General features: G+C 40.0%; 1 protein-coding gene across 1 annotated transcript in view; it reads left to right on the top strand.

The window, feature by feature from the left end:
* LOC102451796 (usherin) overlaps nt 1-24,890 on the top strand; it is a 265,927-nt gene that overhangs the window by 26,297 nt on the left and 214,740 nt on the right. Inside the window, exons 5-9 of the mRNA XM_075925195.1 lie at nt 1,224-1,387; nt 5,607-5,816; nt 7,132-7,334; nt 9,340-9,452; nt 16,209-16,407. Of these exons, the coding sequence (XP_075781310.1) occupies nt 1,224-1,387; nt 5,607-5,816; nt 7,132-7,334; nt 9,340-9,452; nt 16,209-16,407 (889 nt within the window). The remainder of the gene's footprint in view (nt 1-1,223; nt 1,388-5,606; nt 5,817-7,131; nt 7,335-9,339; nt 9,453-16,208; nt 16,408-24,890) is intronic.

The raw sequence follows: 24,890 nt of genomic DNA, 5'->3' as shown, positions 1-24,890 counted from the left end.
TAGCCTTTATGTCCAAGTTCCCGTAACTTCTAAGGAAGGAGTATGGAACATATGGCAATGATTGAAATGTTGGACATGGTAATTAGAATGCACCAGTTTTTCAAAAGTGATCATCACAACAACTGGTGAGCTTTTCAGAATAGCTTAGCTTTCATTTGGGCATGTAATGAATTAGATTTTCAAAAAGTCTCAGCACAACTAGGTTCTCTTTTCAATAGAAGCTTCTCGGGGGGATTTAGCTCTTTTGAAAATATGGCTTTTTTTTTAGGCGCCTAAATTAGAATTGCTGGGTGCCAAGGTATGTTCAAAATGTGGCCTAGTATCTGTTTTAATACAATGTGTCACAGTAGAGAAAAGAAGCACAGGAAATTCACATTTTTCCAATGCAATCTCCAAATATTCTGTATTTATTGGATGTTCCACTATCATATTGACATAAGTATATTTCATAGTGATGTTATTAAAATCAACATTTGGATTAGATTATTCCATCTTTTTCTAATTATACCAATGTTAACCGTTTTCTCATTTTTATAATACAAATAGCAAATTACAAAACACTACCTATGTATATTAAGATACCTTTTGAACAGCTGAAGAACGAGAGTGTGATAGTTATTTCCTCTAATTGGTCATTGTCAGTTTGGCTTCTAACAATTTGAGTAGGTCAGAGTATAGTTGTAGAGGAAATTATAAACTGGATTTGCAATCTTAGTTGCTCTGGCCCAGATCTTCAAAGGCATTTAGTTGCCTCTCTCCTACTGATTTCTTTGTTACGTTTTTGTTATGGTTATTGCAGAAGGGCAGCGGATGTATTAAGAATAGCTATCACAAGCACTGTTCTGGAATTTGACATTGAATTTTTGAAATGGGGAGCAGCGAAACATCACTGGATTAATCCAAACTTTGGCAATTTGCCACTTTCATAATTACATCCTGAACTGAGCTATATCACATCACCCCAGAAATAATAAATAGGAAGAAATGAAAAATAGTATTTTGTTTTTGTTACCATGTTAGTGTTAGCCAAGTATTTTCACCAAACACGCAATGATTCTATTACAGATTTTGCATATGCTCAAATAGTGCACCAAGGTAGCTTTAGAGAAAAAGCAAGGCTTGTCTGACACTGCTTGAAGGATAATGCTGAGTGTTTTGTGTCTGAAATGTGATAAAATCAGTATTTTCTTCTTTTGTGAGGATTATTTTTTTAAATGTCTTAGGTACACAACATATGAGTATAAACTCATAGTACACAATGAAGCAGGATATACATCAAGTGAGGAAGTGATTGGTACTACATTAGCAGGATTTCCAAAGAAGGGGAGTAGCCTCACTGTGCAAACTCTTAATCATACAGCTATAGAAGTGGAATGGTCAAAGCCAAGTAAGTGTACTTAGTATTTGTTACACTAATTAAATATTAACCTGTCATCAGTTATGGCGGTCTGCATTTCTCTCTCAGGACACAAAATCCTTATTTTAATTAACTTATTGCACTCGCTGTCTCTGAAAGGACCCTAAAGAAGGTGGAAAGAACATGAACATTTTGCAAAGTTTGGTCACATTTTTACTACACATTCTTTTAATGAGGGGTGGGGAAAAAAGAGAATTTAAACATGTGAAGGTTCTTTTCAATCCATAAAGGAAGAGTACATAGTGTTGTCTTTATGTATATTTTTGTCTCTTTGTATGGGATTTACAGGTTTCTTCAGCATGAGTGACTTTGTAAGTCTTGCTACTTGCTCACTTATTATTCTGCCTCTTAATATGAAAATCTACTATTACAGAAGTGGAAAACTTCTTCATAACTTATATGCAAATTATTTTGAAAGGACTGCCTGGTGGTGCTTAATAAATATAGGCTCTTTGTTTTATAATTGCATGCCTGAAGTAAGCATGCTTATAAAACCTGACAAACCTAATAGATCTGAAGCAGCTCACTGAAGTTTCATTATGTTAGTAATCTAAATCTCTGACCTGTTGGCTGTAGATAATTCTACCTGGTTTTATTTTCATTCATACTTAAAAAACATTTTCTCAATATCTCTTTATGAATACAAAGGTTTAGCTTCAAGTGAGGGTTAGTAATAGAAAGCCTTGTTGCAAATTATCATCTTACTTCATTGTTAAATATGTTACACTGAACAAATTAACTATTCTGAATCGATATAATATTCCTTATTTTTATAATATTAGTTTCTAAATCTTTTCCTTGGTTTGTCAGCACCAAGGAAGACCTTAAAATAGCTTGCCTCAATATCCTTCTATTAGAGGGAAAATATACTGAGAATGGCTGACTTTTGGGGTGTGTCTACACAGCAACATTATTTCAAAATAACTTAGTCCACGTCTACAAAGCAGGCAGTTATTTAGAAATAATGTCAAAATACTGTCAAGCTGGAGGACTTCTTACTCTGACTCCTGTAATCCTCATTGTATGAGGAGTAAGGAAAGTCAGAGGAAGAGTGTTCTATTTCGAAATAAGTGTTGTATAGACACTGCCAATCTTGAAATAAGCTATTTTGAAATAAGCTACGCAATTGATGTAGCTCAATTTCCGTAACTTATTTCAAGTTAAGCCCTGCTGTGTACACGCACCCTGGGACTTAGAGTCTGATCCTTTACCAATGAAACAGGTGAAAATAAAGCAGGTTCAGACCTTTAATTATGAATTTCTGCCACCAAAAAGAGGCAGTGTCTAATAGAAAACATGTTTGCCTTCAACTTCTGATGATGTCATCATTTTATGTCAGCAGGCCTGGTTGTGTTCCCCTTGAAGAGCTATTGATATTTTTTACTACCCTAAACTACAATGCTGTGTATCAGAAAAGTACCTTATTCCATGTAAAGCAATATATATAAGGATTGGTCAGAATTTTTCTGTTGAACCTTTTTTATTTTATTGTTTTAGTTTGCTGGATGATGGGATAGTGTTGTGACTGATCTGATCTGAAGTTGGGGGCTACGTTAGACTGCCATGATTTTCCACAAATGCTTTTAACGGAACAGTTTTTCTGTTAAAAGCATTTGCGGAAAAGAGCATCTAGATTGGCATGGATGCTTTTGCACAAAAGCACTTTTTGCGGAAAAGCGTCCGTGCCAATCTAGACATGGTTTTGCGCAAGAAAGCCCTGATCACCATTTTCGCCATTGGGGCTTTTTTGCGCGAAACAGGTTTTGCGCAAGAGGGCTTTTTCCCGAGTGGGAGCATCATAGTATTTGCGCGAGAACACTGACAATCTTACATTAGATCGTCAGTGTTCTTGCGCAAATTCAAGTGGCCAGTGTAGACAGCTGGCAAGTTTTTCCGCAAAAGCAAATGCTTTTGCGGAATAACTTGCCAGTCTAGACGCAGCCGTATTGTTTATCATTGATAAGATAATTGCTCCCCTGCCCCTTCTCAGGAAGTTTACAGGAGGTGCATGAAAACCTCAGCTTCATGGCTGTCCCTGTACAATGAGTGTTCCTCTATCTTGCAGCCAGTGTTATTATACTAGGTTTGGAAGCACTGTTACCCACACAAATTTCTCTTGTCCTTCCACACTTCAGGGACACATACCTTTACCCAGTTCCTAGGGCCCAAGGTACAACCCTGTTAATGTAAACACCCCACCTTACCCAATTCCTAGGGCTCAGGGCATAACTTCCTGTGGGTCTGCAAGATCTTTTGCCACTGAAAGAGCCTTACTCAGTAGTATTTTTATTCTCTATTTGTTGACAATTCCCAAGCAAGCAGAATACACATGCTAAGCATACAGTGTCATGCTCACTATTCCTGATAAAGGCAGACAGACATCCCCTGTTGGCTAGGCAAGGTCAGTCTCTCTGGATCTTAGCTGCTGCATGACATAGTCATGCAGAGGAGTCCTGGCAGCTCTGGTCTTAGGCTGTCTTGGAGGTGAGTTCTTCTTCCAGTCTTCCCTCCTTCTTCTTGGTGTTCCTTTCTTCCTTTCCCTTTTCCTTTTCTTCTTTTTTCCTCTTTCCCTTTTCCTGCTGGTCTCCTTGGACCCCAGTTTATTTAGTGAAAAAAGTCCTGACTAGCTATACTTTAACTAATTTTTAGTATAATTTTACTAGCCAATTGTAACATACTGTAACAGAATTACCTAACCGATCATACCCCATCACTTCAGTTGATTTACACCTAGCAAAAAAACTTATACAGCAGACAGAAATAATTACAAACCAGACAGGCTGTGTCCAGACTCGAGGGTTTTTTTGAAAAAAGTAGCCTTTTTTCGAAAAAACTTCTCCTGCGTCTAGACTACAGCCGCGTTCTTTCGAAATTAAATCAAAAGAACACGGCTTTTCTTTCGATGGCGGAAAACCTAATTCACGAGGAAGAACACCTTTTTTCGAAAGTGCTCTTTTGAAAAAAGGCATTCTTGAATGCAAACAGGGCTTTTTCGAAAGAGAGCGTCCAGACTGCCTGGGTGCTCTCTTTCGAAAAAGCAGCTTGCTTTATCGAAAGTACTGCTTGCAGTCTAGACACTCTTTTTCGAAAGAGGCTTTTTCGAAAGATACTTTCGAAAAAGCCTCTTTCGAAAGAGGCTTGCAGTCTAGATGTAGCCACAGAGGTCACACAGACAAACAATAGGAAAGTAAGAACAATAATCATAGAGTGGGGATTACACAACCTCAACTATTGATAACCAGTTTCTTGCCAGATGAAATGCTGTTAAGCTGCGTTTTCTCTGCCCATCTTGAGATCTATTTCTTTGTCAGTGGGTGCCATTAGGACAGGATCTCCTTCTGAACAGCCTGGTGTGACATTATTTTAATGCAATTTAGACAGAGTGTGAGTATGTGACTCCAGGCTTTATAGCTAATGGCTGCTGCTTTTCAGTCTGGCTGCAGAGGAAGGCTTTAGGCCTTCCATTATGGTTACAGGCCCTCCAATATGGCTATTGGAAAACCATACTATTACAGCATAGACCTGTCTTCATTACGTCAAAGAAACATGATAGTATTGGGGGCAAGAGACAATTCAGAGTGAAATATGGCTTATCAATGCTTGTGTAGGAAAAATGCTTAATTGCTCATATATACCCAGCAAGCCACATTAATGGTCCTAAATACTAAAGGCCAGATTGTCATTTATACTAAAGCCCCTTTCCACCTCTCTAACAAATTAAAGGAGCCTTAAAATGGGCATAAATTACATTCACATTCACTTTAAGGTGACTGTGCACTGCCCGAGTGATGTGAAGTATGGTTGGTAATTAAGATTGAAGCCTTATATCTTAAAATAGAACCACAGGAGAGCCTGATTTGGTTCCACTCCTTCAATCCTTTGGTGAGGTGAGGCATAAAACCTATGCACCAACTGTGTAGAAAATTGCACCTATTAAAATTGCTCCTTATGCCACAGGGAGTTCTGTTCTTTTTGATGGGGCTATCACAGAGAAGTATACTATATTTACTAGTCTAAATTAGGATGCAAAATCAAGCAATGAAGCTTTGGAACAAGTATGGGAGAATTCTGTTCTTTCTATTTATATGAGGCAATGAGTAAGCGTATATTTACTAACAGAAACCTACTGAATATGTCCCCTTTAACCTCCCAAAATATTGTTTCATTGACTGATGTTTTTCTTTCCCAGCACTGCAAGAGTTGCAGGGAGATGTTGAATATTTCATCCTCTTCTGGAACTCCACTACTTATAACAATTCTCTGAGCATCCAGGACAATGTAAACTATACTATCATTGGTGACTTGCATCCCAACACCGAGTATCAGGTTTTCATTCAAGTTTTCAATGGCGCCCACAGAGTCAATAGTGAGGTGGTACATGTAACTACTTCAGATGGAGGTTGGTTCCTACTGAAAGCAGCTTGCTTTAAAATCTGAGAATGAAAATGATTGATTTTTGTTAGGGTTGAGATCAGTCATCCTTTCATTATAAAATTTCCGGTATAAAAGGCAAAAGGGCTAAAACGCTAAAATGCTTAAGTGCTAGTTGTTATCAAGTGGCAGATCAATAAAGTGGCCCACTGAGACAAAACACAAAGCTCTAATAGCAGATATTAACCCACTTTGTTCTCATCTTCCTCTGTGTATGACTATCTATGTTCACTAAATTTGGAATTGAGTTCATGTCAATAAATGGGTGAATTTAAAAACAATTAATGGTTTTTAAAAAGATTTGCTCTTTGAGGCGATGTGCGTTTGACATGACAGTCAGACACAGGACCTTTCCTGAGTCACTAGAAATGTAATGTGCAAGTTCAGCCTCTGAGAAAATTTCCCTATGAGTCATTTCCAAGCCAGTTAGCTGGTGGGGAAGAGAGAGGAAAAAAAAAAACTCTTGTGAATCTGAAATGTGTTTGGAATGGTCTTTCTAATCTTTTTGGCTTTATAAAGTCTCATTATAAACATTATAATATCATTATCTCAGAAGCAAGTGTTCCAGGTCATTAGCAAAGCACTTTAAGTGAGGATTCCATTTCCTTGGTGATGCCAAAGGTCAGCACCTTTTGTTTATAAAATAGAATTGATCGCAAGGGCAATTTTTCAACTGCTTAAGATGGGCTCTTAGGATGAAAATAGGTCTTGGCATAGTTATTTCTGACATGCTTTAATAATTGTGTAATTTAACGCTAAGGAAGGTTTTTTTTGGTGTTAGACTTCATCATTACCTATGGTAATCAACATTCAAAACCATTTACATAATGACAATATTGCATATTGCTTCATATTGCTTGACTTACAAGGCTCAGAACATCAAACAAGTTGTCATGTTTCACCAGATGCAATGTATTTTGTGTTAGTTTTTGCTTAAAAAGCAAAATCGCATCTTTTTTGACAGGGGTGGGGAAGCATAAAAATAATAACTATGTGTTGGCAGTACAGATGGGTGAATAACTTATCATATCCCACTGGTCACATACCATTGAAGATTAACACTATTCTGGTGGTATAAAGCATTTTACCACCAACTCTCATGGTTTCTAACTGAGAGTATAATAAGCCAATTTTCAGAGAACTACAGACTGTGATAACTTCATCAGAGGAAAGCAGATAAGCAGTGAACCCTTTGCTAAACCTAAATTCTAATCTGCATTTGGTTAAACAAGTGCTTTTACAGAGACAGCTGGAGTTTATTCAGTTTCTTCCTTTATTTCTAGAGCCTGAGGGCATGTTCCCTCCAGAGGTTGTCATCATCAACAGTACAGCTGTACGTGTCATCTGGACATCGCCTTCAAATCCAAATGGCGTTGTCACAGAGTATTCTATCTATGTAAATAATAAGCAGTACAAGACTGGAATGAACGAACCTGGTTCCTTTCTTTTAGAAGATTTGTCTCCATTCACTATATACAATATACAGGTCAGAACAATTTTGTTTTCAGTCTCCAGCCTATATTAACTTTACATAAATTATGTGTACTTCAGGGCAGAATTGTGATTATAGGGATATACACCTCTGTATGGATATAGAGCTGGAAATAATTTCTTTCTATATTTCTATGCCTCAGTGATCAAGAGGTGCCATGAATGCTTGTATCTTTATATAAAAGTACTCATGCATGGTATACATTGGTTCATGTATGTATTTGTAGACTTATTTGTACATACACAATTTTATTTTCAGAATAATTTTGAGTTCATCTACAATTTTCATATTTCCCCTTTTCACGCTCAGAACTCCATTTGCTTTCCCCTAAATTCCCTATGCTATGACATTAGCAAAGTCTCTCTCTCTCTCTCTCTCTCTCTCTCTCTCTCTCTCTCTCTCTATATATATATATATATATATATATATATTACAAGGAGGCAAAGGCTTTACTTCTACTCATTAAAAGAAAATTGCAATTGTTTTAGAAACATCAGGCATGCATAATATATCAGCACAGAGAAATAATGATATCGCATTTGTCATCCTTTTTATCATCTTTCGCCCTCCCTCCTCCCCCCTCCTTTTTCTGTGGAGGAAGCAGCACTGATCCATGAAATCATAGTGGTACTTTCTTATGCTTTTGAGAATGACATCTTTTTTTCTTCCTGTCTGTCTCCAACTCCTTGTCTACAGGTATCTACCAAAAGTCAAAATGGTGAATGCATTTTGGAGAAGAAAAGCTCAACAGAAAGCTTTAAATATTTATCAATTTAGTGAATTGTATTGATGCACTTTAAAAAAAGTGCAGTTTCCTGGCTTCTAATTCTAACTATTCCAGACTTCGTTTACATTATGTATGGAAAGGCCTTGGTAGTTGTCATGTATACTCTGTTCTAAAATTTGCATCCAGTTACCACATGCCATAAATAAACGTCACAGACAGGCACTCCATAACAGATTTCTGTGTTCCAGCCCCTCTGTAACAGCAGACCTCCATCCATGAATACACATATGACTTTCCCAATGATTCTTGGAAACACATTTGTCTTTTCTCAATAGTAATGCAAATTCGGAGTACTGCAACACTTAGGGACTCTTGGTATTAATATACCATAGTCACCTTCTGTTCCTTGCAATATTGATTGCTTTTGTTTATAGCACTTCAGTTTTCCCAATCATTGTATTGGGCCAACATTCAGACCAATCTATTAGGTAAAATCAGATTGTTCAGCTGGAATCTGGTTTTGATGTATCATTTCTCTCCCTGCCCCTTACCATGTACCTTGGAAACAACATTATCTGTATGTGTGTCTATCTTACTGCTTATCTTCATGTATGATCACTTGTTTGTTTCTGCTTCCGTGTATTGAATGACCTCCATATTGCTAATGCATGGGTGACATTACTATTCTTCACTTGCCAACTTTCTTCTATCTAGATTAGTCACAGGAATAGAAGGTTGCTTTCCTGTGAGATTTTTAATAGTGAAATATAGTATTTGTATAGGATTTTTCATCCTCAACATAAAATACAATCGTAAAATAAACATACTTGGGATGTTTTACTGAGAGGAACCTGTTAAACACAGGAAGGTAAAGTGACTTGTGTTAGGCCAGAAAAGAAAGCAGAGTCAAAATTAGAATTTAGAAGTTTTTAGTCTCCTAATCCTGTGATGATTAGGCTGTACACTTTCTCAGTCTTATGTTCCAGAGTCTACTGTTAAGTACATCAATAAAAAAACCTTCAGTGACTTTATTGAATCCTGTGTAACTCAGACTAGAATTTTGCATCAGATGTATAAATGTGTCCATGCCTTGGACAATAAAGGAGGACACAGTATCTAAGCACTTATCTTAAAATTATATTTTCCTGGATATGTAGAATTCACTGATGGCGAGGAAAAACTAATTTAAGGGAGACAGGAAGGTTAAACTAGTAACAGTGTTAGTTAACTTCTGTAACTGGTTTTGTACAAGTATCTTTCTTTTGCACTAAGGTTGAAGTCTGCACCGGGTATGGTTGCGTGAAAAGCAATAAAACCCAAATTACAACTGTGGAAGATGAGCCAAATGAGCTATCAGCTCCCATAATACACATCCTCAGTCCAAGGTATGGTATTGCATTTGTTTTTTCTTAAATCTCAGCTACTTGTAATCACAGTAAAAAATATAATTTGAGGGCATGTTCACTCGTTTCAGAATAAGGAGCATTAGAAAAATTAAAATAGTTACGGAACTTCTTAGTGGTCATCTTTACTATTAGAGTTATGGCCAGCTGAGCTGCTGAAATAAAAAATCTCTCATCTTTAACTGGCTGAACAAACCTGGTTATTGGTCATCATTTTGTGATATGACTAAATAAGAAGCAAAATAAATGTAAGGCAGTTAAATGAAGGGAGAATGAAACTCAAACTTACCATTCAATAAGGGGAGGAGAATGAATGTGGAAGAGAACCATTTCACACTGATAATGGGATCTAAGGTAACTGTGAGCGAAACAGTCACAAATCATGACAATAATAATTAATAAACCATCTTAAAAGGTGTGTGTGTGTGTGTGTTTGTCTGGGCCTCCTGAAATCACTGTTTGCAATCTGCTTCTCCTCTTCCTCCCACCACCATTCATGGGCAAACTTCTCAACAGTAATAATAGTACCAGGCTGACAGACTACAGAGGCAGCCAAGTAGTGACATACACACTAATTCTTTTCTTTAAAAGATCCATGGTGGGAGCTAACATTTTCCAAAAGAGAGACTATAACTAATGGACATACAGTGCCAAAACATTTATCAAAATTACACAAACAATAAAACAGTTAGCCTCATATATGTATGTTATTGTTGATGTGATTTTATTACACTTCTGGGCCTGGAGTTCCTGTTAGCTATGTTTCTTTTGCAGAAACAAAAACACAATTTTTTTTTACATAACAAAAATCTAACATCTAAAACTTCAGAAATAATCAGCAGAATGGATTTACTCTCCAATATTTAAAAGGAACTTTAGTTTGCTGTTTATCATTTCTACATTTCCTTTGAATTTTATATTTGCTTGTGAATAAGCTAATCATTGGGTGAAATTAAGCTTGCTATTTTTCTGTCACACATACAGATACAGTCAAAGCTTGTTTGATGATAAAAACTCAATTCAGGATCTCATCTTTTTTGCCCTTGGCTTTAACTTTATGTATGTCTTTGTATTTTCTGTACTGTAAACATTTATGCATGTTCCTGTATTATTTACAAACTAAATATGTCATAACACATGAGTGCAAAAAGATCAGAAATACCTTCCAATTTTATAATCTGCTCATCCAGAAACAGACTGTTTCTACATTGCCTTTCCCTACATGTCATATTATCATCAGCTGTTCTTATATCCCAAAAGAATACTAACTACTGATCGATTGCCCGGACATGTCTGGCCGTGGCCTACATGTGCCCCGGGTAGTTCATTTATTTGCCACGGTGGATTTGCTAGAGTGGAATTTAATCAATAGCTAATTCATTAATTCTGGTCCTCGAGTATGTAGGGACTGTGCAGTATAAGAATGGCTGGCTGGCTTTAGCTTTGATTGAAATATGACAAACACAGCAGCTGACAGCTTCAGCAGGTGCTGGACTGAATATGAATTCTGCTTATTTATTTCCCCATAAAGGAATAAGCTTAAGGGGGTAAATCCAGTTTGTATAAACAAAAGGATATTTTAATATGTATCTGCAACAGACAAAAAAGGCATTTCTAGAGTACAGACTCATCAGAAGGACAAGCTATAAAACAGCTCATGTAGTTTATTGTCCTTAATTGGAACCTTGGCTTATTCTCCACTTCTGAATTAGTTGGAGGGGGGGGGGGGGGGAACTATTATTGATGAGAAAGCTGTAAGATAATGTCTGTATAGCGTTCACAAATAATTGTTTTCAAATTTGCCTCTAGGTGCCATATGACAAAAATTATAATTTCATCCACCAACTTTTTAGAAGTCTTTCCGATAGCAGCTCTACCCAGGCTGTTCTAATGAAGGTTATACCACCATCGCCTTAGGAATGCTTTCTCTCTCCCAATAGTTAGTAACTCAACTTCAGGCCGAAACTTGGTACTAAAGGTTGTAGTCCATGATTTATTTTCTTTTTAATGCCAGTCTTGAAACACAAAACCCACTCATGAACCCACTCATGAAGTCCTTCTTGAAGTTTTTTCCCCCCAGTTCTTGTTCAGTCATAATTCCCATTGCCATTAAGGGTACAATTTGCTTGCGTAAGGATTTCAGGATTAATGAGAGCCCATCAGCTCTTCTTTCACCGTACCATGCCACACTTTGTGGCTGCTTACAGGTTTGCTTAATGACAACTCTGACCCCTTCAGACAAGTAAGGCACAGTTCAGATGAGCCCTACCGGCGGGTTCCATCCTGTTTTGAAAGAAGAGGTTGGTGGCTGTGATAAGGAGCCTGAGGGCTAGGGGCCACACACAGAGGGCCCCTCAGAGCTGTCTGAAAGAAATGGAGAGTCTCTTAGATGTTTTGGGAGGAAGCAGAACTTACAGGGTTGTAGAGCTACTATATCAACCCAGACCAGGACAAATCAGTAGGAAATGTTTTGAGGCTCTGTCATCTTCAAGCAAAAATTGTCTAATAATAAATATTTAGCTGTATACCACTTATAACTTGTTGCTGTTAAGGAGCTACACTGTCGGCAGACAGGATACAGGGTTAGATGGACCTTTGGTCCGATCCAGTATGGCCGTTCTTATGTTCTTGGACCCATAAGGAGCAAACGCTATTTACCTGATTCCTATTCTGGGCAAAGCTGTGCCTTCCTTACCTCATCATACTGTCCCTAAATAGTACTAAGTACTATTGTCCTTGATACAAAAGACTCTCTCTGCAAAGAAGTAGTAGTTATGGTGGTTTAAAGAGACAGTAATTCCATATGTGCAATTCCTTGTTAGGAATTTTTTGCCCCAATTATATTACTAGTAAGAATAATAACAGTCTTCCCATCTTTTACCATTTTAGTGTGAATCTCATAATTGTTTATATTTTTCTTAAGCCCCTATTCTCAAAGTCAGTTGATTATATGGAATTTCAGATTTAATTTTTTTTAAAGGAAATATCTAGCTCCTATCCTTGTGGAGAAAATCTTAAAAATATGAACCCTAAAGTCTTAACACCAGAACTCCCAAGTTTAATGTTGGTTTTAAATATCACAATGTTTAAGGCAAACTTGTAATTTTGGGGATGGGTGGATTTTTGGATCCTAGTGGTTATTGATACTATACTCAAACTAGTAATCCAAAGTCATAATTATCAAAAGTTTGTTTTATTCTCTCTCAGGACAAAAAGTTGAAATATTTGTGGAATAGAAAATTCTGAACATGTTTGTTTAAGAAATGTCTGATGAAACATTTCTGATCCGAGTGAAATATTTCAACATTCTCAAATCAAAATGTTTCATTTCAGTTTGCTGAACAAATCAAAACATGTTGTTGAGGTCAGTTTGTAATTAATGTGTCCTGAAATACTTCAGGGGCACCTGGGAATTGTACTTCTGGTGCCTCTTGTCATGACTCTCCTTTTTGGACCAGGCTCCCCAGCTGGTCTATATCTGCCATGAAGCATGGATCCCTGGTTCAACCCTTAGTGCATCAGCATAGACAAGAGCTGTCATAGATGTGGGGATTGAACTCTGCTGGGCCTCAACTGCTTGGAATGACTTTCTGCTGACCGGAGATGTGTAAACAATAGAGCATTCCTGTCTGTGCCAGTCCAGATCATGTTAGAGTCTGGCTCTTTAGCTGAAGCAGTGGACACTCAAGAATCTATTGCTGTGGAGGCAGCCAGTTCAGTCCCTGGTGTGCTGGCCAAGATGATGTTTGTTGTGCAAACACAAAGCTTATGTGCAACCTAAGTCCTAGTCAAACCCATCTGAAAAGTCTTAAATGGAGCAAAGTCCTTGCACTGGGGGGAATTTTACCTAAAAAAGACTCACTGAAAGGCATGAGAATGTCTGAAACAAATATATTAAAGAATTTGGATGAGTATTTGCAGTTATTTTAAATAGCATTCACTTAGCTCTAGTTGTGTGTGTGTGTGTGTGTGTGTGTGTGTGTGTGTGTGTGTGTGTGTGTGTGTACATAGAATAATAATAAGTTGGTTGGGTTTAAAACAATAGTATGCATTGAGCCCTGCATAAGGGATGAAATGTTCAAACCATTGTACAAGGTTTTAAACATGTGATTCTAGTTTACTTTAGTGAGAAATGTGGCTTGCAAACCTGTAAAATCCTGCACGATGCCTTGACAAGTTACCCCGAGGGTCTGAGTGAAACTCTTGAACACAAAATCATTCAGCAGTATGACTAGTAATGCTGGCTTTGGCATGTTATTGCAGTGTACAAAGACTGGGAGGGAGTCCCAGTGAAATGAAGTGCTAGCCTTTCTTTTCTTTTTTCCTCTGCTCTTCAGCTTTCTCCATATATTTTCTTTCTTTTATGGATTTAAATCAGACCCCGGAATGTTACTTAAATGTAGGAGGAGTGGGTTTTTTTTTTTTTTTTGGATAGTTGAATATGCAGTGAATACAAAATAGCCATCTACAGAATGTGGAATTAATTCAGCGAGTCAGATGAAGACCTCGGAATAATAATGGTGACTCTACAAGTCACCTATGAAGTTATTCCTTCATCGGTGACATTAATTCTCTCTCTGCAGGTGCATACTGCTATGTGTGTTCCTCTGTTTATACCTTAAGGAAGTGAAATAATAGTGCGCTGTTATTTTTGTTCTGTTAAGATGTCAAAGTTTATCTTGCTGGCTGTTGTTTGAGTGAAACTGTCTTAGTTTAAATTAATGCTAATTTATGATGTCACTGGCATTCTGACAGCAGCTGTGTAATTGGGCTATGGAGATTTTTTAACAATTGTATTGTGGGAATAGTATTAACTAGACAGTTTTATATATTGATAGAAGAACTGGTATGTAGTAGTAATCCTGCATTGCAATCTGTTTCCTAAGTGAGGATGTCACCTGATCTTCAGTGAGAGAAACACCAAACAGCCTGAATACGTGTAAAGTGATTATTGTGATTGTGTGCTAGAATATGCAACTTTAAGTTAATATAATTTTCTTCTAAATATCTATGTGTAAAATGTTTTAATAAGAACATTTTTAGGGGTGAGTGTATTTATATTCCTCTTAATGACAATTCTTTCTTTTGGGAAAAAAGGCATGCTACTTTTAGTATTGTTGGGTCTGATCCTGGAGATAATACTCATGGCTTTTGAATCATGACTAGTGTTCTACAGACTATGCTGATTTTCTTTTCTTTAATGCACTCACTCTCATCTAAACTGAATATGAAAATCAAGGTCTGGCTTGTCCATTGTAAGCACTATGTTGGGTATGGTGCAGAATAACACCTTGCCCATGGCAGATCCAAGAGATCTGTCGAAAATAAGTGAGTGTGGATGCGGGGAGGCCATTTTTTTGAAAATAATGGCCTCCAGGAAGAAGCCCTGGTGGACAATCTGGGGCATGCCTTGCATGTCTCTGGTTCCTGTCTGCAGCCGTTTCTTAAAGGGACAGGCACCCTCACAGCCACTTGTGGCAGCAAAGTAGCCAGAGCACACGGCTATTTAAGTGCAGCATGTCCCAGCCCCAAGACCCTCCTAGCCCTTCTAGTGAGCCTTCTGGGGACCCAACCAGGGGCTCCGAATGCCGGGCACCGTCATGGTCTGGGCCAGAGCTCAAGACCCTTCTCAAGCTCTGGGGAAAGGAGGAGGCCTTACAAGCCCTAAAAAGCAGTCTCCCTTCCCCCAACCCCAAACTGTGACTGTCCCCAGACAATGACTTACCTCCATCAGGATGTATCGAACAGTAGGCCTGCCCAAATTGGTGTCCCACGGAGCGGTAGCTGTCGGGGGTTGCCAGCGTCCAGAGGGCAATGGCGACCCTCTTTTCCACGGGGATAGCGGGCCGCAGGTGGGTGTCTTGCCGTTGCAGAGCAGGGGCGAGCCAGGTACACAGCTCCTGGAAAGTGGTCTTTCGTATCCGGAAGTTGCGTAGCCACTCTTGGTCATCCCAGAGCTCCATCACGAGCCGGTCCCACCAGTCAGAGCTGTTGTCAAGCCTCCAAACATGCCTGTCCACAAAGAAGTTTGGAGGCAAGGGCTGTGGGGCTGCATGACGGACGATCACTTCGTACCTCTGGTCTGGGTCCAGATGGGGAAGTAGCCTCATGACTGTGTCATGCAGATGCAGCAACACTTGCAATATGATGGCGTGGAGCCATCGCATGCCCAGGGGCAGCTCTGGCTCCATGCCGAAAAAACGGGTCTAAAACAGAAAAACCTCCAAACAAAAAACCTGCTGGGGTGTCCCAGGAAGCTGAGCATTCCAAACCAGCACTGCAATGCCTTGCTTACCTCCTAGAGGGACAGCAAAGGCAGCTGCAGAAGCAGAACAACGGGTGTTCAGGGGCGTCCTTTTAACCACGCCTCTCTGCAAAGGGCAGGCAGCAGCACCCAGAAGGAAATGCTGCCCCCATGCCCTGGCAGAAGCAGTTCCGGGTGGTTTTTAATTTTGAAAGAGCGTCCAGCAGTCAGGACGCTCTTTTTCGAAATAGCGGATTGATTTTTCCAATCCGCGTATTGTAGTCTAGACGCGCTTTTTCGAAAGAGGCTTTTTCGAAAGATACTTTCGAAAAAGCCTCTTTCGAAAGAGGCTTGCAGTCTAGACATCGCTCATATGACCAATGTATGTAGACATGACTAGAGACTTCTAAATAAATGTGAATGTCAACAGAAGCTCACCTAAAAAAGGAAATAGTAAATTAATTGTTGTACATTAATTATTCCATTTGCTGTAGATCTCTTCAAATTGACTGGGCATCACCAGGACAACCGAATGGCATTATTCGTGGATATGAGCTCTTACGTAAAGCCTGGCAGCAGTGCACTGCAGTGCAGCAGCTACCAATGGACCAGATCAGTGAACCATGCCTCTCACTGGAATGTGAGATAGATGAAAACATCTGCGGAGACCTGTGCTATCATCCAAAGTCTAAGGTACTAGCAATTGTGTATATTTCACTTAACACATGCAACCTCATACATTTAAATAAAAAAATGCAGACTGTACCCTGGAAAGTGATGATACTGAAAAGCAGTTAAGGTTCATAGTGAACAAACAACATTATTGCAGTATTGATGAGAATGATACATCCTGGATCCAGCTATGGTGCCCACATTTTTAAAAGGATGTCAAAAATTGGAGAAGATGGAGAGGAGAGTCACAAATATGATTTCAATGGCTAGAGAAAATGCCTTAGAATGAGACATCTAAAAAATTAAATTTACTAAATTTATCAAAAAGAAGATTGAGAGTTGATTTGATCAAGGTGTCTGTATATCTTTACAGGGCAAATCTATGAGGGTATGTCTACACTACCCCGCTAGTTAGAACTAGCGGGGTAATGTAGGCATATCGCACTTGCAAATGAAGCCCGGGATTTGAATTTCCCGGGCTTCATTTGCATAAGCGGGGAGCCGCCATTTTTAAAACCCCGCTGGTTCGAACCCCATGTAGCACGGCTACACGGGGCTCGAACTAGGTAGTTTGGACTAGGATTCCTATTCCGAACTACCGGTACACCTCATTCCACGGGGTTCGAACCAGCGGGGGTTTTAAAAATGGCGGCGCCCCGCTTATGCAAATGAAGCCCGGGAAATTCAAATCCCAGGCTTCATTTGCAAGTGCGGTATGCCTACATTACCCCGCTAGTTTGAACTAGGAGGGTAGTGTAGACATACCCTCATAGATTTGCCCTGTAAAGATAAACAGACACTGTGATCAAATCAACTCTCAATCTTCTTTTTGATAAATTTAGTAGATTTAATTTTTTAGATGTCTCATTCTAGGGCATTTTCACTAGCCATTGAAATCATATTTGTGACTCTCCTCTCCATCTTCTCCAATGCAGTGTAGTGTGGTATGCCTACATTACCCTCCTAGTTCGAACTAGGAGGGTAGTGTAGACATACCCTGAGGTACTAAAGGGCTCCTTAACCTAAGGAGGAAAGTTATAATAAGAACCAATGCCAGGAAACTAAGTTAAGCCAGAAAATTGGGGTTTGGATTAGATGACTGCCAGAGGTCTCTGCCAACTCTTATCTTCTATGATTCTATGAAATTCAAGTTAGTAATAAAGCACTGTGTTTAACAATGAGGGTGATTTACCAATGAAACTACCAAGCAAAGTGGTGCATTCTCCATTTCTTGATGTCTTGAGAACAAGACTGGATACCTTTGTGGAAGATATGTTTTAGTCAGACATAAGTGATTTTGCTTTACAGGCAACATTGAGTGATATCTTATGGCTTGTGCTAAAAAGGGAGGTCAGCAAAGATGGTCTAATGGTCCCTAATAGCGTTAAAATCTATGACCATATGAACATTTTCTCTGATAAATTTTCCCTGGAACTTATACTGGAATGCTCAGCTGTGTGTCAAAGGCCTTATAAGGCAAATAGCTAAAGAAGATTAGCTCTATTAGTTCAGTTAGTAAGGACCTGTACATTTTGAAGAATATGAGGATCTAAGTCCTTTCATCACTGTCACCATAGAGTTCTAAGTAATTGTATTGTGAAGCATAGAGACCACTGTGAAATTTCTAGGTTTGCAATTACACTATAATACACATGTCTATTTGAAAAACCTATGGGGAAAGGTTAGGTCATGAAACGAAGCTTATAAAGCTTCCTGGTATACATTTAACTCTTATCATTCATCATCATTTTCATGGCAAATATTAGTTTATTGGGATGATTAGGCACCTTTCAAATTCTTCTGGTTGAATGACTTAATTCTGCTTTACAGCAAACCTATTTAGATTCAGATACAAGTGGGTGGTTGTTTACATGGCAATAATGAGCAACACTGAATGAGATGCTCATGATTTATCAGGAATATTTTTAAATTGTGGTCATTTTCAGATTAATCATCATATTAGTTGCTGTTCGGGAGTTGGATCAATAGTGCAGCCAGACAGTAGGAGTCTGTAAATGGTTTTTATTGACAAATGAGGTAGAAAACTCTTAGTTTGTGGGTAAGATTTAATGTAATGAAATAGTGTTGCTATTTGTCAACAGCATCATCTCGCATTCAGTGTCTAAAGCTAACTGTGTATTCAAAAGATTCACTGTCCAAGGAGACAGTAATTAAGAAAGTGAGTTATTTGAGGGATTCAGATCAAAATATAAATTATTTCAGCTGACTCAGGTTTAGCTTTAGATTCCATTCAGGGAAATACTATGTACCTAGTATTTGTGAAACTATACTTCCGACTTAAGAGCATGATTTTGGTCCAAAATGTAAATGAATTTATGGGAGGGTTGTTTGTTATTTTTTGAGAAACCAACATAAACATTTAATCAAGTGTAGTATATCGATAATATTTAATACTCATCGGGATGATGTAAAGAAAAAATGCATCTACTTTTGCCTGCACTATTTAACACTGACTTTATTTTTTTTTCTTGAATGCAGTTTTCTTTGTTTTTTTCCTTCAGTATTAGGCCTTGTCTTGACTTACTGGGAGTTTGACTCTGAGGAGGTCTACACTACCGGGGAGGTTTGGCTTAAAGTACACAATTCCAGCTATGTAAAAAATGTAGCTGGAGTCAATGTTTCTAAAACCGAGCTTCAGCGCAGGCCTCACAGCAGGAGGGAGAAATGCTCCTGTTGACTTCCTTTACTCCTTGCAAAGAATAGGAACACCAGCACTGACAGGGGGCACCCTCAGAATTTGATTTAGTGGGTCTTTACTAGACCCGCTAAATCGAATGAAGGAAAATCGACTGCCACAGTGTTGATCTTCCGAGAAGTGGAGATGTAGCCTGAGAGTACTACAACTAAATACAAGGTGAAATAGTTTGCTTAGTGGATGTAGCTAAGAGACCATTGAAGTGGCCTGATAACACTTCTCTAGTTACAGGGTAACAAGGATGAGGAGGGATAGTATCTGACGGATTGTTGTAATCAGACATAAATCCAGTGACTTTATTTAAGACCATTATTTGTAGTATCTATCAAAGTTATGAATTTAAGATCCCAGGCTTGTCTTTTGAAGGTATTTTGCTGGTTTCCTTTGAGGACAAGGACTGAAAAGTTAGATAAGCAGTGTTGGTTTTGTGAAAAGTATTCGCCCATTGGGGACGTAGTGTTTTTGTCTTTCATTATTTTTATGTGTGAATTAATTTGTGTGTAATGATTGATCGGTTTCACCCATATAGCTGCTATTGGGGCATTTAGTGCACTGGATGAGGCACACCACATAATGTGATGTACATCAAGAAGAGATCTGAATAGCTCAAAAGATTCTCTTTCTTTCACCAATAGAAATTGGTCCAATAAAATATATTATCCCACCCACTCTGACCCTCTAATTTATTGAGATCAACGTGGCTACAAAACCACTTCAAAGAGTCTTATGTAGATATTTGCATTTTCTATTATTTTGTGTCTGTTTTATTTTGCTGTGCTACAGTGTTCATTGCTGTTCTAACTGAGCGCCTCTCAAACACTAATAGATTTAGCCTTATAACTGCCTTCCTCCAATGATAGATAGGACCCTTCATGTCGGTAAGATCTACAGTTATTTACTGCATTCTCTCCACCAGAGGCACTATTAGGTATTGGGGTGGCAGGTTGCACTATGGAAGTGCTCAAGAGTCCTAGGAGACCCTTCTTTTTCTTCAGGATTTGGTCCCATTGAGCTAGGTGCAATACAAGCATTTGTAGGAAACATGTATTACTATTGTTCTGGGAGGAGAGCCCTAGCAGGAATTTAACACAGACTGTAACAAAGTGCTAATAGCTTAGAGCTGACCCCGAATTCTAGTCACTAAATAAGAGTACATCTAAATTACATCCCTTTTTCAATACAGGGATGTAAATTACACGTATTGAAATTGTAAATGAAGCCGCAATTTGAATTTCCCATGCTTCATTTCCATAATGGCGTCTGCGGCTTTTTTCGAAAAGCCGCTTTTCCAAAACAAAAAAAAAAAGTGGTCAAGATGGGGATCCTTCGACAAAAATGCCCCATTTTGAAAGATTCTGTAACCCAAAAAATGAGGGTTACAGGATCTTTCAAAACAGGGCATTTCTGTTGAAGGGTCCCCGTCTTGACCGCGGGTTTTTTTCGAAAAGCGGTTTGTTAGGAGTCAGCTCCCCCAGTCTTTGTAACCCCCTCCTCACCCAAGTGCCTTTAGTCCTGTTACTAGGGGTTGGTTCCCCAGTCCTTGCAACACCCTCTTCACACAAGTGTGTTTTAGTCCAGTCTCAGCACTTCTCCTTGGTATCAGGGTCCCCGTAACCTCCGAGAGGAAAGGGGGACCTGGACCCTCCCTCTCTCCAGGTCCTAGCCCAGGACCCTAAGAACAGGCGTGAATGACATCCTGTTCAGCTGGGGGAGGGGCAACACCGCAACTCACCGGCCCATGGGCTGTCCTTGGCCCCATCCTGGGCTGCTTCCTTCCCTCTGGCCATGATCCGTCTGGTCTCTTCGGTCACCTCTTTTCACCCTGCTGCCTGGTGCCTCCCTGGTCTTGGCCACTTGGGGTCTCGTTGGCCTTTGGGACCCCTACTCGCCTGCCTCACCGGAGCTTCCTGCCGCCACACTCCCTCCTCCTCCCAAGGGCAGGTGCCCTCCTTTTCAAAGCCGGCACCCTCTTCCTGGGACGCCGGCGCATGCGCTCCTCAGCCCTCCGGTCCATCTGCTGGGGGAATCCCTCTGCCTATGCAAGTGGCTGTGGCTGAACAGGCTCCACAGAGCTGCTTGCACGCCATGGCACCGGGGCCAAGCGCCCCTCGGGTGTGGGGTGTGGGGCTTATCCCTTCCACTCCTGCCATCCCGTTACACAGCTTTTCAGAAAAAAGCCACGGCTGCCATTATGTAAATGATTCACGGGAAATTCAAATCCCGACTTCATTTAAATTTTGATATGTCTAATTTACATACCTTTATCGAAAAAGGGATGTCATTTAGATGTACCCCATGGTATTATCTATCGCCATCCCTTGTATTCAAGGTAAGTGGGGGAGATGCATTCTTAATGGCTTAATTTGGCAAGGGACTAGTGAGCTAATAGGTGTGTATGTTTACACTGGGATAAAACACCCATAATGTGGCTGCAGCTGGCCTAGGCCAGCTGACTTGGGTTCCTGGGTGTTGGGCTACAGGGCTACCAAACTGAATGCAGACCCTGGGGCTTCAGCTGGAGCCCGGGCTCTGAAACCATGAAGAGGTGGGTCTCAGAGCTCTGACTCCAGCTTGAGCCCCAATGTCTGTACTGCATTTTTTAGCTCCCAGCCCAAGTCATCTGGCTCAGGCTCTGAGGCCCTCTGCCATGGATTTTTCATTGTAGATATAGTCAATGAGAGCAATCAGTGTATATGACTATAACTTAGCTCTAGTTAGTGTTATAGTGTTATAGTCTCTCTTTTGGAAAATGTTAGCTCCCACCATGGATCTTTTAAAGAAAAGAATTAGTGTGTATGTCACCTGACTTTATTTCCATGTACTTCTTATTACTTATAATATAGGAGGGTAAAGAAAAAGGAATGAAAAATGGAAGAGGCGGGAAGAGTGAATGTTCTTTTTCTTGTCTGGGTCCCCTAGGGAGGGCCCCACAATGGAAGCTGAACGCAGGGCCCCACTAACTCTAAATCCGCCAGTGCCTCCTGCATGAATGCAACTAGTATTCACTGTATAACACTGTAACCTGCTGTCTAGCCTGCACATATGTCATAGCCTTCTGCAGGGAAGAGATCTCAGACCCGGTCAAGTGTTTGGGCTACTGTGTCTGATTACTGTAAGGATCTCCAATTGCTGGGCAACATTACGCCATCCAGGATGTGCTGCCGCACCAAGATATAAGAGGATGAGATAATAATAACCTTTAGTCATTAATTTCAGTGCCTTTGCTGATTTGGTTTGTGACATAATCCTAACGCTACTTGAATACATTTTATTTTATGGCTTGCTAATGCAAATTCTTTGAGCTTAATACCAATGCAAATAGTAACTGACTGTCTTTACAATGCTGCCAAAAAAGTGCTATTTCACAATTTACAGCTGGCTGCAGAGGCTGTTATGTAGCTACATAAAAATAGCACCAAGTACATCAATTGGTAACGCCAGATAAAAAAGTCCAACATGTTTTAGCGCTAGCAGGGGATTTTTTTTTTAAGCTCTGCGTGGAGTTTTGGGACATCCTGACAGGAAGACTTGGTAAGAGTTTGGAGCTACTGAAGCTCAGAGTACATAGCTGGTTATTTAATGGGATCTCCCAAGGGAGTTCAGCTGGGAAAGAAGAAACATTAATAATTATACTTTACACTTACAAATCACCTTCCATCCAAGGGTCTCAAAACATGGTAAAATGAGTAAAAAATTGAGTCTCATGATATTTCTTTGAGGCATGTGGAGTGGCTGTGCCTAGTCCACTTGAGGCACCGCTTGAAGGAAGACCATCAGCTGAGCTATAAAATGGCTACTGCAGGATGCAGTACTGGCTAATTCAAAGATTACCAGTACCTTTTTTCTGGAGAAGCTGGGGGGAGGGAAATATATATGGATAAAGTTCTCACTGCTTTTCATTCTGGGTGACAAGGAAGCAGTGACAAGCAACTGAAGCTTGTGACAGAAACCAGTGAAACCAAATGCTATAGATTACAAACAGAAGCATCATCAGAAGGGACTACCAGCTGGAAGGAGAGAAGGGTTGAAGAATAGGTTTTAGGTCATCATTTCTTTGTGTAGCTGGATTATATACTGCCTCTGTTGTCCCAAGAAAAGGGTTATGAAATGAGGCACAGAGGATATCCTTAGGAAGACTGAAGAATTTCTAATTCATAAAGTCTACACTGGGGCTAATGATGCACATATAAGCTGATTCGATAGCATCAAGGGTACTTTGAGAAGCCTGAGAAGGTAGAGACACTGCATGTAATCTTCTGGATCCATTTGATGGCAAATGTGAGTGAAAAAGGAAGACTGACTTAATATTGACCAGACTTCTTGCATCTATATTTGTAAGTAGCAGTAACCAAGAGTCATTTCACCGGGGCTGATACAGAGCATCCCCTTCTCAGAAGAGCCCTGGGTGGCAGAAGGAGTGTGTCTATCACTATACTCCTTGATAAGGTGAGCCCATCCTTTATAACGCTTCAATCATCTCTCCTCCTCAGGGCATTGTGTGGTCCTGTAGGGAGAGAGAGATGGAACCCTGTTTTTTGTGAACCACAGAAAGTTAGGGACAGTGGTTCCTTACTTTCTATAGTTCTTTAACCTCACGGCACTGCACACCCCCTTGAAAGAAGGAAGGATATGGCGATCAAAAATATACAGGATAATTGAGGGTATGATGTATTTTCTTACATGGACAGTAAGAGAGAAGGTGTCATGTACATAAGATAGTAGCACAGTGCAGAAGGGCCTGGCTGCATGGGGAAGGGTGTTAAATGTTGTTTGTATGGTTTTATTTTTATTAGTTCATACCACTTGGTCCATCATTTCACAAATATTTCATCTGTTAATCTAAGGAGTCATCCATTCTACTTTGCTTAATTATTTTATTTTGTTGATGAATAATGAATTTAAATGAACTAGACAAACGAAAGATCCTTTTGAACAGCTAGACGCATTCTTTTTCTTTCTTTTTTCTACTCTTTCTTTCTCCGTGGATGTGATGAGCTGAACTAGAATGTGGTTATGGCACAGCGTCAAGAGAAAAAAAAGGGATGTGTGGGTATGTCTACACTACAGCGCTAGTTCGAACTAACTTAGTTCGAATTAGTTAATTCGAACTAAGCTAGTTCGAACTAACGCGTCTAGAACTAAAAACTAGTTCGAACTAGCGTTTTGCTAGTTCGAACTAGCAAGTCCACATTGAGTGGACTCTGAACAGGGCTTAAGGATGGCCGGAAGCAGTGCCGGCAGGGCATAAAAGGAGGACTTAGAGCATGGAGATGCTGTCTCAGGCTAGCCGAGGGCTGCGCTTAAAGGGTCCCGACCCCCACCCCGGACACACAGTTCTAAGGGGTGCCCCGCTTGCAAAGAAGTTCTGGCTTGGAGTGCCCTGAGTGCCCACACTGGGCACATCACACCACTCGGCCATCAGCCCAGCTGCACTTGCCGCAGGCTGCCATCTGGGGAGAGGGAGTAATTGGGGGGCTGCAGGAGAGCTTCCAGCCCCAGAAGCCCGCAGAGCCAGCCCAGTCCTCCCCATCGGGGGCTCGTACCCCATTCCTCCCTCACCTCCTTCCACTTACCCTTCCTTAGCCCCCCTTCTTATTGATGTACAAAATAAAGATAACGTTTCTTCCAACATTGACTCTGTCTTTATTGAAAAAAAACTGGGGGAGACTGGGAAAAGGAGGTGGGAGAGGGGAAGAGAAAGGCTGGGAGAGGGGAGGGCAACTAACATGATCAGGGGTTGGGAACAGGTCCCAGATGAAGAGAGGCTACAGAGACTGGGACTGTTCAA

Source organism: Pelodiscus sinensis, chromosome 3, assembly GCF_049634645.1.
Source record: "Pelodiscus sinensis isolate JC-2024 chromosome 3, ASM4963464v1, whole genome shotgun sequence".
Taxonomy (NCBI): Eukaryota; Metazoa; Chordata; order Testudines; family Trionychidae; genus Pelodiscus; species Pelodiscus sinensis.
This window is presented reverse-complemented; position numbering and strand designations above follow the sequence as displayed.